At 62.1% G+C, this 13951-nt stretch overlaps 1 protein-coding gene across 6 annotated transcripts in view; it reads right to left on the reverse strand.

The window, feature by feature from the left end:
• Positions 1-917: 917 nt before the first annotated feature.
• MAD1L1 (mitotic arrest deficient 1 like 1) overlaps positions 918-13951 on the reverse strand; it is a 271713-nt gene continuing 258679 nt past the window's right edge. For all 6 annotated transcript variants that reach the window (XM_010966461.3, XM_045504459.2, XM_045504490.2 and 3 more), the window contains one exon: positions 918-1222. In XM_010966461.3, the coding sequence (XP_010964763.2) occupies positions 1064-1222 (159 nt within the window). In that variant the 3' untranslated portion in view covers positions 918-1063. The remainder of the gene's footprint in view (positions 1223-13951) is intronic.

Genomic DNA, 13951 nt, shown 5'->3' on the forward strand with positions numbered 1-13951 from the left:
CCCCCAGCCCTGGGCCCCCAACCCGGGCCCCTGGCCCACAGGAACCTTGTACTGTGAACCCCATTTCAGCCCTGGAGGCCTTGGGGAGGGAGTGAGGGCCCTGTAGCTGGGAGGACAGGGATCCTGGCGTCGCCGAGTGAAGGAGAGGCGGTGAGAGCAGAGCTGCTGGACCTGGGGCTTTGGGAGACCCCCCCACCCCTGTGGGAACCAGCCAGCCCCTGCTGCCAGCACCCATGTGAAGGGGTGGGCCCCAGAATGCAAGGCGAGGGCCCTGGGCCCGTGTGGCAAGTGGGGACCTGAGGCAGGGGCTCAGCCACTCTGTCCCCTGTGAGCACTGCTGTTTGCAGGGATCCCTTTTAGTTCCCTGGAGAGGCTGGCTGCCCAGGCTGCCCACCCCACCGTCCCCTGGACCTCTCCTGGCCTTGGGCCTGCATGGGGCCGTCCCCGTGCCCAGGGGCTGCCCCAGGGCCGCACTGAGGCCAACAGAGGGAGCCGTGGGCTCAGACGCTCAGACGCACACAGCGAGCCGGGAGGGGGTGGCTGGGGGACCTTTATTTCATGAAGGTCCAGATACTTCCACCAGTGGCCCCAGGTTCACCTGCTGGGCCAGGCACGGCCAGGCTTGAGCAGAGTGTGGGGGGGGACACCTGGGGGAGGGGATAGGAAACGGATCCACAGAGCACTGCTCCCAAGACCTCCCATCGGCCACCTCCAGGAGCCTCACGCCTGCTTTCCAGGACGGAGGGTGAGGAGGAGGTGGCCCGTCCCTGCAGAGCGGCGTGTGCCCAGGGGGAGTGGAGGGGGCACCTCTGAGTGGCTTAACCCTGCTGGCCAGAGGTGCGCCCACAGAGTCCTGTGCACGGGTCCGGACGAGGTCACTGGTCAGGCTCAGGGGTCCATCACTCCAGGATGCTGCCCTGTCTGGGTGGAAGTCGGCTGGGTGGGGGGCAGATGGGCGGGGATGGGATGGGGCAGCTGGCCTGGGGCCCCTAAGGGACAGGCCTGAGCGGGCTCCTGTGGCTGATGGCTCCCACCTTCAGAGGCCAAGGGGCTGGCCTGCAGGCTAGGCCACGGTCTGGCGGCTGAAGAGGTCGAGGGTGAGGGCGCTGAGGAAGGCGGGGATGCTGTCCTGGCGCAGCAGGTGCAGCTCGACAAGCTCCTGCACTGTCCGCGAGAACTCCGTCTCCAGCAGCTGCATCTTGGTGCCCGAGGGTCCTGCGGCCTGCAGGGCAGGGGAGACACGGGAGAGGCTGTTAGCAGGTGGGGCCAGGGTGGTCACAGGACAGTGAGGAGCTGGCGACCCTGCAGTCCTGGGCAGGCTGGCCTGGCAGGGCGCTGGGCCAGATGGCCTCTGAAGGGGCCGGTGGGGAGGCCTCCGCCCGCCACCCAGGCCTCAGACGCGGCCAGGCTGTCCGCCAGGTCCAGGCCCCTCCCCGCAGGCGATGCTGGTTCTCGGGCCTCTTGGGTGGGGGTCTCACCCAAGCTTCTGGAATCTGGAAGCCAGGACGTGGGGTGTGGGCTATTGCACCAGCCCCGCTGGTCGGGCTGTCCAGCCCTCAGAGCCCAGCACTGCGCTGAGCCCCACAGCTCGAGGGCTCTGCGACGGCCGAGGGTCTCATGCCGCCCGTGTCACGTGGACGGTCGAGGGGCTGTTGCACATCGAGGGTGGGGTCTCTGTCCTGAGGCTCCGGGGCAGCCTTTGGAGTCCGCCCAGCCGAGTTCAAATCCCGGCTCTCCCGGCCACAAGATGGAGGAGTTCCCACCTGCTGGCACTGCTGGGAAGCGAACCCACGTGGTGGGACTTGCTGAAAATGCTGTCCCACCCTGGCCTGTTTCCCACCTGTGCAGAGTGGAGCTGTGGCAGAAGCTCTGCTGGGCCTGGTTCTGGGACCCAAGCGGGGCCGAGGGCGGGCGGGCAGCAGGAAGTTGCTGTGGGGCCAGGCCATCCTGGAGAACCCCGGAGTCTTGGAGCAGGGGCTAATCCCTCTTACTGCTTCTTGCTGTAAACGTCGCTTGTAACTGGGGACGTGCCGCCAAGGAAGATGGCCCGTCCCACAGGGACTCGGGAGACCAGCCTCTGAACACCGCGTGTGCCACAGGGCAGGGCCCCCGAACCAGCTGGCCAGCACCTCGTGTGCAAACAGGGAGACAGAGGCCTAGACAGCTCGGAGTGGGCCCAGGGCAGGGCAGCCGAGGGGTGGGCAGAGGCCTGCCGGCCGCTCCCAGACTCCCAGGGGCCAGGGGAGGCTGCCTGACCCCAGACGGCACCCTGATGGGGACCTCACCTGCCAGCAAGCCCAACCAGGTGAGTAAGGACACCTGGGGCCTGCCTCCTGGGGACGCCGGCCTGGGAAGGTGTCCTTGTGCACCAGACAGAAGCCTGTGGCCCTGCCACCCTGTTCAGGAAGTGAGCAGGGTGGGCTAGCCCCCACCTATGGAACGACCACCTGCCCCCTCTGCCTGCCTAGCCCCCGAGGACCACAGCTGCCACTGGACTGGAGCATCCCCAGGCGGGAAGGGACGTGCCCAGTGCTGGGCACACTCCCAAGCTCCCCAGACAGCTCGCACTGACTGGGAAAGGCTTCTCTCCGCTGACACCAACCTGCCCACCAGCCTGCACCCTGGTTCGGCCTCAGTGGGCGCCGTCCCTACTGAGGTCCCTGTAACGGCCACCAGAAAGCTGAGAAGCCCCGCCTGTGGCCCGTCCACGGGGCTGAGACGTGTCTGTGCGCAGCCCTGGGGTCAGCAGAAGGTGGGCACACTCCTCCCCGCCCGCGGAGACCCTGCGAAACCTCCCCTCAACCACACGGTGGGTACAGGACTCGCACGTGGGAGCCACCTGTCCGTCTCACGACTCAATGATAAAAAGACAAACGACCCAATTAAGACGTGGGCAAACAACCCGAATGGACGTTTTCCCAAGGACTGTAGACAAACGGCCTCTGGGAGACACGGGCCAAGCTCACAGCGCTACCCGCCCACGCCTACGAGGACGGCGCGCAGGGCAGGTGTGGACGACACGCTGAGTCACCGAGCAAACAGTCAGACGGGTCCCCCGGGGTCCACCGTGCGACTGGCGGCCCCCCCACCTGGAACGCACCCAGTGACGTGACCACATGTCCCCACGGGGACGTGCACACGGTGCTCACGGCAGTGTCGGCGCAGCAGCCGGACCGTGGGAACAGCCATCCACAAGCAGGAGGTCAGAGGGCAGGCCGGGGCCTCCGGAGCCGATCCCCGCTGAGACGCGCCCGCTCCTCCCCTGGGGTCTCAGGGCCCCTGCCCGGGGCACGTCCAGACTGGGCCCTGGTCGGGCTTCCCGTCAGGCAGGCTGTGTGGAGGGGCACCTGTGGTGGGGGCTGCACCCCAGGGGACAGCCAGGCCGCCCTGTGGCTCCTGGGGCGGGGTGGCACCCCTCAGGCTGCTGGGGAGAAGGGAGCTTTTTTTGTTTAACAAACGGGTGTAGTGAGATGTGATTCAGCTGCCACGCGAGCCCCCCTTTCACCCCTGAGACCATCACCAAGGCCTGGAGCAACAGCGTCTTCACCACCCCACAAAGAAGCCCCCCCTCATCCCAGCCTCGGAACCACCTGTCTCCCTTCTGCCTCTGTGGACCTGCCTGTGCTGGACGCCCCGGATGGGTGGTCACACATGTGGCCTTTGTGTCCGGCCTGGCACGTGCTTCCGAGGTTGGTCTGTGCTGTGCTCTGCACCAGGACTTCATCCCCATCCTGGCTGTACCACACTTCGTTTATCTGTCCCCTGGGGTGCAGCCCCCCAGGGACCCCTCCACCCCGACAAGGTCCAGGCCTGGATGTGCTGGGAAGGGGCTCTGAGACCCCAGGGAAGGAGCAGGTGCATCTCAGCAGGCATCGGCTCCGGTGTGCACCTGCCTGCCCTCTGACCTCCGGCCCACGACCCTGCCAGTGGCCTCCAGAGCTCGCTGGTATGGGTACTTCCTGTGCCGTCTTGCCCGCTCCGGGCCCTTCCGGGCAGTGGTCGCCGTTCCATTGCCCGTGAAAACGTTTAGCCTCGTCAGAGTCCAACGCAGACCATTTCTGAACAAAAACAAGAGCAACTACTTTGACCTTTACTGAGAAAATCCTTTCATTTCTCCCTTCTGCTCTTGATTCTGAGCTTCTCCCCTAAATGTCAGAGGGGCTGGCTCTCCTGCAGCTGTCAGCTCAGCACGGGGTGAGGGGGAGCTGGGGGGCAGACGAGGCTCTGGGATGGCGGGGCAGGGGCCACCCCAGCCCGTCCTTCCTCCCACCCCGGCTCCCTGTCCCAGGCAGGTGCCTTCAGCTCCAACCTAGAACCAGGGGTCCACCCCCCACCCCCCGCAGGTGCAGGGTCCTGTCCACCCTCCACGAGACTTGGCTGCCCTGGCACGTCTGCACCGGGGCCGCTGCCCTTGAACAGGCACAGCTGAACCTGGACCCTGAGGGACCCTCATCCACCTGCTGGCGTCACTCCACGCCCGCCCCTGTGTTTCTGAGACAAGGCCATGGCCACCGCCCTCATGACCTGGGGGCAGTGGTGGGAATGGGGGTGGGGGAGGAGGGGGGCAGTGCTGTTCCTCAGCTCACCCCGAGTCAGGGCAACCCCCACGTCTGCCCCTGCCAGCTCCACAGACCAGCCGCACCCCAAGCCCCTAGCTCCTCCGGCCGCAGCCCCTCCCCTGGCCTGGGGCCCGCAAGCCTGCCCCCCAGTCCGTGGAGCAGCTGCACTGGCAGGATGCGCCTGCCAACCTCCCCGTGCTCAGTGCCACCCAGTCCCCAGTCATCTGGTACGTCGCTCTAATTAAGGGCTGTTCACCTACAATCAGAGTGCAATTTTTGAAAAAGCAAACTGACCAGTGGCTGTGCTGGCCGTGGCTGGAGACACCCGGGCTGAGTGTGCTGCGCTGGTGCCCCGGCCCGGGGGCACAGTGGCCATGCACCGGCAGGTGCCCCATGGGGAGAGATGCTCTGGCTGCCAGGACCCAGCAGGGCCTCGCCTCAGGGTCCTCCTCCCACTGGACAGCAGAGAGGGCTGCCTGGAGGAGGTGTATAGGCTGGGGGAGGCCGAGGTCTGGGCATGCAGAACAGCAGCAGACAAGGGCCAAGCGGGGGGTGCTGGGGGCAGGTGGGGGGCGCCCCGACCTCAGGTCCTGTCCTGCTGGGCTGGGGGGGTCACTGTCAGATGAGACACGGAGACCACCCTGCACGAGCTCACTCGGTGCCCAGCTCCAGGGATCCACAGACGCAGCCCCACTGCCCTCAGCGCCCCAGGGGCAGGACTGCATGGAGCAGGGCTTCTTAAAGCCCCTCCGCAAGGTGCCCTGAGGACAGAACTGCTCGGGGCAGGGAAGGCCCCCGAAGGGCAGAGATGAGACACCCCCTCCTCGGGGGCTCCCTCCCTCACCGCCAGGTGCAGGGCCTGGCGAGGCTGCCTAGACGTGGCCCATGTGCGCTGGTGGTGTGTCGCGTACAGGAGACGGCCCTGTTACGTCTGGGGACCAGAAGCCCTAGAGGAAAGAAGTGACCAGAGCACGCAGCAGGTGTGTCTGAAGGACCCGGGGGCCTGAACCCCGTCGGAGACGACACGTGGAGACTGCACGTGCCCGTCCCGATGACCCATGGCCGAGGGCGAGGTTCCAAAGGAGGGGCACACGCAGAACCCATGGACGGGATGACAGTCCGCTGTGGTGCGTTGGGGGCGAGCCGAGGGGACACTGGAGGGCCGGGCGCTCCCTGGAGGAACGGGGAGGCCCCGAGCCGGCCGCCTGAGCCCCACCTCGGGACACCAGACACGGACGAACAAACCAAACTGGAGCAGGCGACGGGCGGAAGGAAGTACCAGGGAACAAGAGAGCGACTGAAACTAAACAACAAACCCGATTAACCCCCAGCAAAACTGACATGAAGGGAAGATCAGAAGTGAAACAGGGAACATCACAACAGACCCTGAGGCCGTTAAAAGAACAAGAAGAAAAAACACAAGCCAAGACCCCTTTATGCTCACACACTTGACAACCTAGAAAAACCGGGCGACCCTTGGAACAGCACAAGGCACCACAGCTCACCCAAGACAGCCTGTGACTGGCAGAGGCCCTCGAATTGTGACGACAGAGCGCCTCCAAAGCAATCTCCAGCCCCAGGCGGTTTCACTGCAGAATTTCACGAACATTTAAACAAGAATTAACACCAATTTTACACACTTCCTTCTGGAGGACAAGAGAGGACACACTCTCTGGCCGGCACCACCCTGATTCCAGGATCGACCAGCACAGCAACAAGGACACGAAGAAGAAGGGAAAACCCGGTCCAGTAGCTCCCGTGAACTTCGGTGCAAAAAATCCTCAACAGACACGGGCAAACCAAATCTGGCAACGGGTGAAAAAGAAACATGTGCCACAACCAGGTGGAGCCCGTCCTGGTGTAAGGCTGTTGGACGTCTGAGAACCAGTCGATGCGACCGCCTGCCACACCCACAGGCCAGGAAGGTACGGCACCTGACAGAACCAGCGCCCGCTTGTGGGGACACCTCTTGGCAAAGCGGACCGAGGGGCCGGCGGTGGGCAGGCGGGGCTGGCACGGGGTGGCACACACAGGCCGCCAGTGGGCGGAGCAGAGACCCAGGGGGAACCCACACGAACACGCCCAGCCCGGTTTAAACAGAACCGGGAAGGCAGTTCCGCGGCGCAGGGGCAGCCCCTCCCACGGTGCTGGCACGGGTCAGCGCCCCCAGTTACGAAAAAAGAGACTTTGACTTAAGCCTCATCCCTCGGACAAAATGTAACTCAAACTGGACCCTGGACTTAACCGTCAAAAATAAAACCATTAAACTAAAAACCAAACCCACACACAGAAGAAAAACGTCGAGACTGAGGGCTGGGCAAAGGGGTCTCAGACTTGACACCTGGAGCACAATCCATGAGTAAAACAGCGTGAATGGCCGCACGCGGCACCTGCCGTGTGCAGACCCCGGGGGGCTGGCTCGCCTTCTGGAAGCCACGCCCTGGTCGGCTTTGCCCAGGGCCCCCGACCCCCAGCCCAGGCCCAGCGGACACTGACGGGGCCTCCCCCTCCCAGTTGTGCCTCTGATTACCGCCTGTCCCTGATCTGAGGGCAGGGCCGTCCGCCTGTCCCGCTGTATTCCCAGAACACACCTGACTGGGGCGGGGGACAGGCGGCCAGCCGACAGGAGGGTCGCCTCGCCCACGTGCTCGGCCGCCCCGAGGCCGGCTTTCTGCTCCTGCACCGGCTTTCCTGGCAGAAGCTCCCTGGGTTCCGGACAGGAGGCTGTGGCCGCACAGCCTAGGGGAGGCAGGCTCGTGGGTGGCTGTCCCCGCAGCGACAGGAAAAGTCCACGTTTGGATCCGTGGGCGACATGCACCTGACTGGACGCAGCTCCTGGTGGCCCTGCCTTCTGCAAAGCCAGCCGTTCGCACCTGGCCTGGCTCCAGGGACGGAGGGCTGGGAGGACGGGGGAGGCCGGGCCAGTTCAGGCAGAGTCGCGCCCTGAGCGGGGCCTCCTTGCCTGGGACACTGGGTGGGGACCAGGCGGCAGGCGTGCACGAGGCCCGCTTAGGGCCCGGCACCTGTGGGCCCAGTGCTCCTGCCTGCAGCCGCCTTCCCACTGCCACCACACCCTGCGCTCACAGGTGGCCGCCCAGCTGCTCCCTGCTGATCCCTCCACTTGGGCAGCCCCACCCCAGAGCTGGCCGACGGGCCTGGTGGTCACACATCTGGCTCTGAGGCGGGGCAGACCAGCTTCCAACCTTGGCTTGACACCTAGAAGCTGTGACCCTCTCTGGGTCCGTCTTGCACCCAGGCAGGGGCGGCTGAGAAGACGAAGGTGCCTGGCTTGAGGGACACGCCACCAGTGTTGGCCCGGGCTCAAGGTGCGGCTTGGCCTCAGGCCACTCCTGCCGCATGGGGCGTCTTCCGCTAAACCGGGGGCCCCCCACACCCCCCCGGCCACGGGAGGACATGGGCCTCCTCCCCTCCCCCAGGGGCCAGCTGGCCCGCCCAGGTGGCCCCGGTGCCCGCGATCGGGATCCACGCAGACGCTGCTCTCAGCCGGGGAGGGGGAGACTCCCGCCCGAGGGGGCTGCAGGGAAGTCGCGGTGCCCCGTCTTCAAAGACGACCGGGGCCTCTCAGCCAAGATCAACCCCCACCAAGCGCGCTGTGCTCACAGCCTCAGCCTGTCAGCCAGCACTGCCTTAACCTGCGTGCCGGAGGAGCCAGGACCGTGCGCGCGGGTGCACTCACAGCACGACGCTCACACCCGCGACGCTCACAGTGCACAGTCCAGGCCCAGCGTGGGGGAGGCCGCTGCAAAGTGCACGGGAACAGGAACTGGCCGGCTGGCTCACAGAGCTGGGATTAAAGGTGGTTCGTGAAGGTTTTCTGCATTTTCCAAGTTTTTGTTTTTGTTTCGTTTTTCTTACTATAACTACGGGTTACATTTATAACCAGGAAAAATTATATCTAAATTATATCCACAAGAGCGAAACAGCTTTGAGGACAGACAAGCACACACACACGTGGCGTCCCCGCTACAGACACGTGCTGACGCCTGGCTTCACGGCTGGACGGGCCTGGGGCCGTGCGAGGCCAGGCTGTGATGGGGACAGAACGTGTCCGGGCCTGGGACTCACAGGACATGTGAGAGCTTGGCCCTGGGGGTGGTTTGGGTGGGGGCGCACCTGGCTGGCTCCCCCCCAGATCCACCCCACCTGTGGGAGGGCCCGTCTGTGGGTGTGCCCACCTGCCCCCAGGTGTTCTGCCCCCACGTGAATTCCCACCTGGTAGCCTGCAGACACTGGTGGAAGGCACAGAGCCCACTGCCCGCCTGTGCTCCGGGGGAGAGGCATGCACGGCCGGCCCCCAGCTGCTTGAGGATCTGCGCCCAAGGAGGACAAGCTGTCACCGCCCACAGTGGGCTGCTCTCTCCCACGCCCTGGTGCCGCGATGCCCCCGTCCCATCCCAGCTGCTGCAAGCCTGCCAGCTCGTCCCAGCCGCCTCCAAAGCCTGGCCTCCCCATCCTGTGAGGTGTACGGACGCTGCCCTCAGCTCCGATGCATGGCCGCCTGGCCCACGAGCAGCCCTCAGGGCATTGGGTGCCTGGGGGGCGGCCGCTGCTCTCTGGGTCCCTGGAACCCAGTGCAGGTGGCCCTGGACACTGGGCTACGTGAACAAGCGAAGGACAGGGTGGCAAGTGGGTCAGGATGGCTTGGCCAGGATGCTGAGCACGCTGTCCCGGCCCGAAGTTCCAGGGAACAGAAGCTGGCGGAAAAGCACGTCCAGCACGGGGAAAATAGCTCCCCAATTATCTCTGCTAATTGCTCCGAGAAGAACGTCTAAATAGTGCGTGTCCTAATTACACCGGCGTTGTTGGAATTCACGGACCCCGGCGAGGGTGACCTTTCCCGACAGGGACTGCGGGGAGGGCAGGGCCAGGCCCGCCACAGTTGCAAATCGGTCTCTAACCCACAATTATTATTATTAGTCTATTTATACGGCTTCCACTCTCCTAGATGCCCCGTTTTAGATCCACACGCAGCTGCACCCGCAGCCTCACGAGGGAGAGGAGGGCGCACGTGGGCAGTGAGGCCCGAGCGGTCATCTCAGGAGCCTCGCCATCACAGGTGGGCGCCCCAGGCCAGCAGTTCACCGGCTCAGGCCCGGTCTGGGTTCACCGCGCCTGGACCAAGCCGCCTTCTGGTCCCCGTGGGCAGCGGGCCTAGGGACGGGTGTGGACGCCGCCGGGAGAGGGGCAGGGGCTGGGCGCCGTGCAGCAGACTGCCTCCTTCCAGCCGCTCTGGGGCAGTGGAGGGGCCAGGGCTCCCGGAGAGCCGGGCGGCCGCCCCCTCGTCCCTGTGGCCCCATCCATCAAGCGGGCCGGACCCCATGTCTCCCCCCAGCCCTCGCTTGGCAGGGCAGCAGGGTCACCTCAAGAGCGACATGGCTGGGTGAGTGGCAGCAACAGAGACTGAGAAGCTGGGCTCAGGGCGGCTGCTCCGCTTGCCGTGTGACGTGGGCGCCTCGCCTCGCCTCTCTGGGCTGGACTTTCCTCAAGTGAAGTGGGGCACGCTGTCTGCATTCCCACCCCAGGGGCTGTCAGTGGGCTGAGGTGACAACACATGCCAGCACACTTGGCAGGCCCTGGGAGGAACAGGTCGGCCCAGCTGTCTGAACAACCAGAAAAACGAGACGCAAAAACACAAAGCAGTGCGTTCAGGTCCCCTGGGACACCAGGGAATGGGGCAGCGGTCCCCCGGAGACAGGCAGCAAGCCCCTCGAGAGGCTCTCTGGGTGCAGCGAGGGAGTGGCCCCGGCAGAGCCGGCGGCTCTCTGAGCTGAGAGTCTGGGGAGACCCAAGTGGCAGAGGGTGCAGGAGAGGGCCACGCCTGCAGGAGAGACGGAGCGGAGGGCCCCCGAGTCCTCGGCAGAGCCCTGGCCAGCACACGAGTGCGAGAGATCACCTGAGACCCCGAAAAGCCACCCGCAAGGAAGACGGTGGGCCCCGCCCACACGGCAAAAGCGGGCCTGTGCCCACAGCCACGTGGGCGAGCTCCGTAGTCATGGGGCTCAGGCTGCGGGCTGCCGGGGGGGGGGCGGCTCACCCTCAACCACCTGCTGCTCTGGTCCTGCTCACAAACCCAGATCAAGACTTGAAGGAAGTACAGTGTTTCCAAGTAATTACCTGCAGCCCTGAACAAGCTCAGGAAGAGTCACGGGAAGGTGAAAACACCCAGCCCCCAGCAGCAGAAGCTCACCGCGCCCGGCGCCCACCACGGATGACAGGCGCACAAAACCCGGGAGAACCCAGTTCCCGCTGGAGAGAAAGCCAGTGAACTGACACTGGCCCAGAACTGACACCGATGTGAGAGTTGGCAGACGACAGTAAACCAGTTATTACAACTTTATTCCACGTGTTCAAAAAGTTGAAGATTTAAAAGACACAAATAAGAGTGAAGTCGGACTTCTAAAGGCGAAGGTGACGGCACACGAGGTGCGAGTGTCCGGGGAGGGACTCAGGGCAGGTCAGAGAGCCTGGAAACTCAGCAGCAGACGCCACTCGGGATAGACAGGGAGGAGGAGGGCGGGAGTGGGCCGCGGGCCGCGCGGTCGCACCGAACACACCTGAGCCTGATGGAGGGGCCGGGACGCGTGTGCCGGCGGCTCCCGGTGACCCTGCCTCCTGGCCGTCGCGCCCGCACAGACCACTGCCCTAGAGCGTGGTTCACACGGGCAGCGAGATGATGGGCGGTGACTGTCCTGCTCTCACTCTCTGGTCCTGGCCTCTGATGGATCCAGACGCCATGCCATGACCCACCCACGTGACGAGGAACTGAGTGCTGCCCACACCCATGCTAGTGAACTCGGGAGCCGATCCCTCCCAGGAGGGACGTGAAGTGACCGCGGCTCTGGCCGACAGCCTGACCGCAGCCTGTGGGGGGCCACGAGGAGGGGCCGGGCCAAGCGCACTCGATTCCTGGCCTTTGGAAACTGCGCCCCTGAGCTGGGGGAACCTGTTATTCGGTGACAGATTACCAACGTAGGAGGATGGAGAAGAACACATGGAAAAAGTTACAGCCCAAAACTTCTGAAATGTGATAAAGATGATAAACTGGCAGACCCCAGAAGTTCAATGAACCCCAAGTACGAAAAACAGATGAGGAAAGGGACTCCAAAGTACATGGGAATCAAATTACTGGAAACCAGTAATAAAACATTTTAAAGCAGCCAGAGAAACAGACACGTGCGCAGAGGAGCGAGGAGGGCCGGCGGCAGATTTCCCACGGGAGAGGATGCAAGCCAGGCAGCGGTGGAACCACCGCCAAGCAAAACGCGCCAACCTACAGCTGTGCACCCGGTGGGAATGAAGACGCCTCCAGACACGCTGGACCTGAGGACGCCATCGTGAAGGAAGCCCTTCGCAGAGGAGGAAGATGAAGGTGGAAATACGGATGCACACGAATGAGTGAAGCGCGTCTCAGCCCTTCAAACAGATGAGGAGGTGGTGGCTGCGCATAAAACACATGAAAAAGTTAAAATACTGTTCAAATCTCTTTAAAAAGTAGTTGACTATTTAAACAAAAATGGTAACAGTGTATGATGAGGTTCACAAAACGTGTTTAAGTAAAACACATTTCAAGGAGACGCCCGAGGCAGGGAGGAGGGAACCAGGAGGGGTAAAGCATAAAAGCCCGAGGTTCGCGCCGCCTCCGTGAAGGCGTTGCACCACTCGACGGCGACCGTTGTAGGACGGACACTAAGTCCCAACGCAATCTGCAGAGCACGATAGAGACACAGCCAACAAGTCAAAGGAGACACGTGGTTCCGTACAGATTGTTCAGCTCATCAAAAGAAGGCAGAAGAAGAGAGCGAAGGAGGGGACGGACTGGAAAGAAGTGACGGGGCGACGGGCAGGACCCCCATCAGGGAGGAGCCAGCTTAGACGTAAACGGGCTACAGAGCCCCGTGAAGAAGACGGAGGCAGTCAGACCAGACGCACACACGAGGCCCGACGGCGTGCCGCCCGTGAAAAAGAAAGAGAACGAACAGATACACCACAGTAACAGAAGCCAAGGCCGGGGTGGCCACAGGAACACCGCACAGAACAGACGTCAGAACAAAGAATGCTACCGAGGGCGAACGTCATTTCTAAACAAGAAAAGAGTTAATTTATACCCGAAATAAGAACCAGCAGAGATGCAGGAGGGAAGAGACAACTCCACAGTTACAGCTGGAGATTTCAGCAGCTCTCTGTCTGCGGATGAAACAAAAGAGAAAACCCACAAGGATACAGAAGACTTGACAGTACAGCCAGAAACAACCCTGACCGGACGCCTGGCGTGGACCCTAGCCGAATGCAAACGATTTTCAGGCACATTTACCTACATAGACAGCATTCTGGACCTTAAAACAAACCTCAACGTATTTAAAAGGATTCATGTTATACAAAGCATGTTCTCTGACCACAAAGAAGTTAAATCAGAAAAAAAGAACAGAAAGACATCTGGAAATTTCAAAGTATTTGTAAACTTCATAACATACTTCTAAATAGCCTGTGGGTCAAAGATGGAATCAAAAGGTAACAGTGCTTGCAGCAGAATGAAGACAAAAAACAAAGCATCAGAATTTGTGGGACACCACCAGAGCAGACCTTGGGGGGAATTTAAAGCACTGAACGTCTACATTAGAAAAGCAGAAAGAAGTTAAATCAAGACTTTAGCTTCCACCTTAAGAAACTAAAATAAGGGTCCATTAGACCCAAAGTAAGCACAAGAAAGAGAGCATTTCTGTAAAGATCAAACCAGAAATCAGTGAAATAGGAAACAGGAAAATATTAGGAAAAAATGAAACCAAAAGTGGTTTCTTTCAGAAGGTTAATAAAATTAATAAACTGGTCAGATCAATTAATTAATTAACTGACTAATTCCAACCACTTCTGAGACAAGCATCGCCACGACACCACGATCGGACAGTGCTGCTGCGAGGAAGTCACAGCCCAGTGGTGCTCGAGAAAACATGCAAGATTCTACACAAAGCAGGAGGGAAGCGACGCGTGTGCAATAACATGCAAGAAAGGTGCTGAGAGCGGGGCCCGCCCCTGGCGTGCAGGCTGGTTTGCCTTTAGAAAACCAAAGCGCTGCAACGTATTAACAAAGTGAAGAAGAAAATCTCTTCAGGTCGTCTCAATAGATGCAGACAAAGCAACCGACCAAGCCCAGCACGCATTCCTGAAAAAAATCCTCGGCGAACTGGGATGAGAGCAGAGCTCCCTGAGCACGTGAAGGGCGTCTCTGACTGACCCACAGCTGGCACCACACTCAGCGGCTTGAGGCTGAACGTGTCCCCTCTCACCACCTCTGTCCAGCGCTGTCCTGGAGATGCTAGCCAGGGAATAAGGCAGGAAGAGGAAAGCAAGCCGCCCAGCGTGGAAGGGCTGCACTC

The sequence above is a fragment of the Camelus bactrianus genome, chromosome 18, assembly GCF_048773025.1.
Source record: "Camelus bactrianus isolate YW-2024 breed Bactrian camel chromosome 18, ASM4877302v1, whole genome shotgun sequence".
Lineage (NCBI taxonomy): Eukaryota > Metazoa > Chordata > Mammalia > Artiodactyla > Camelidae > Camelus > Camelus bactrianus.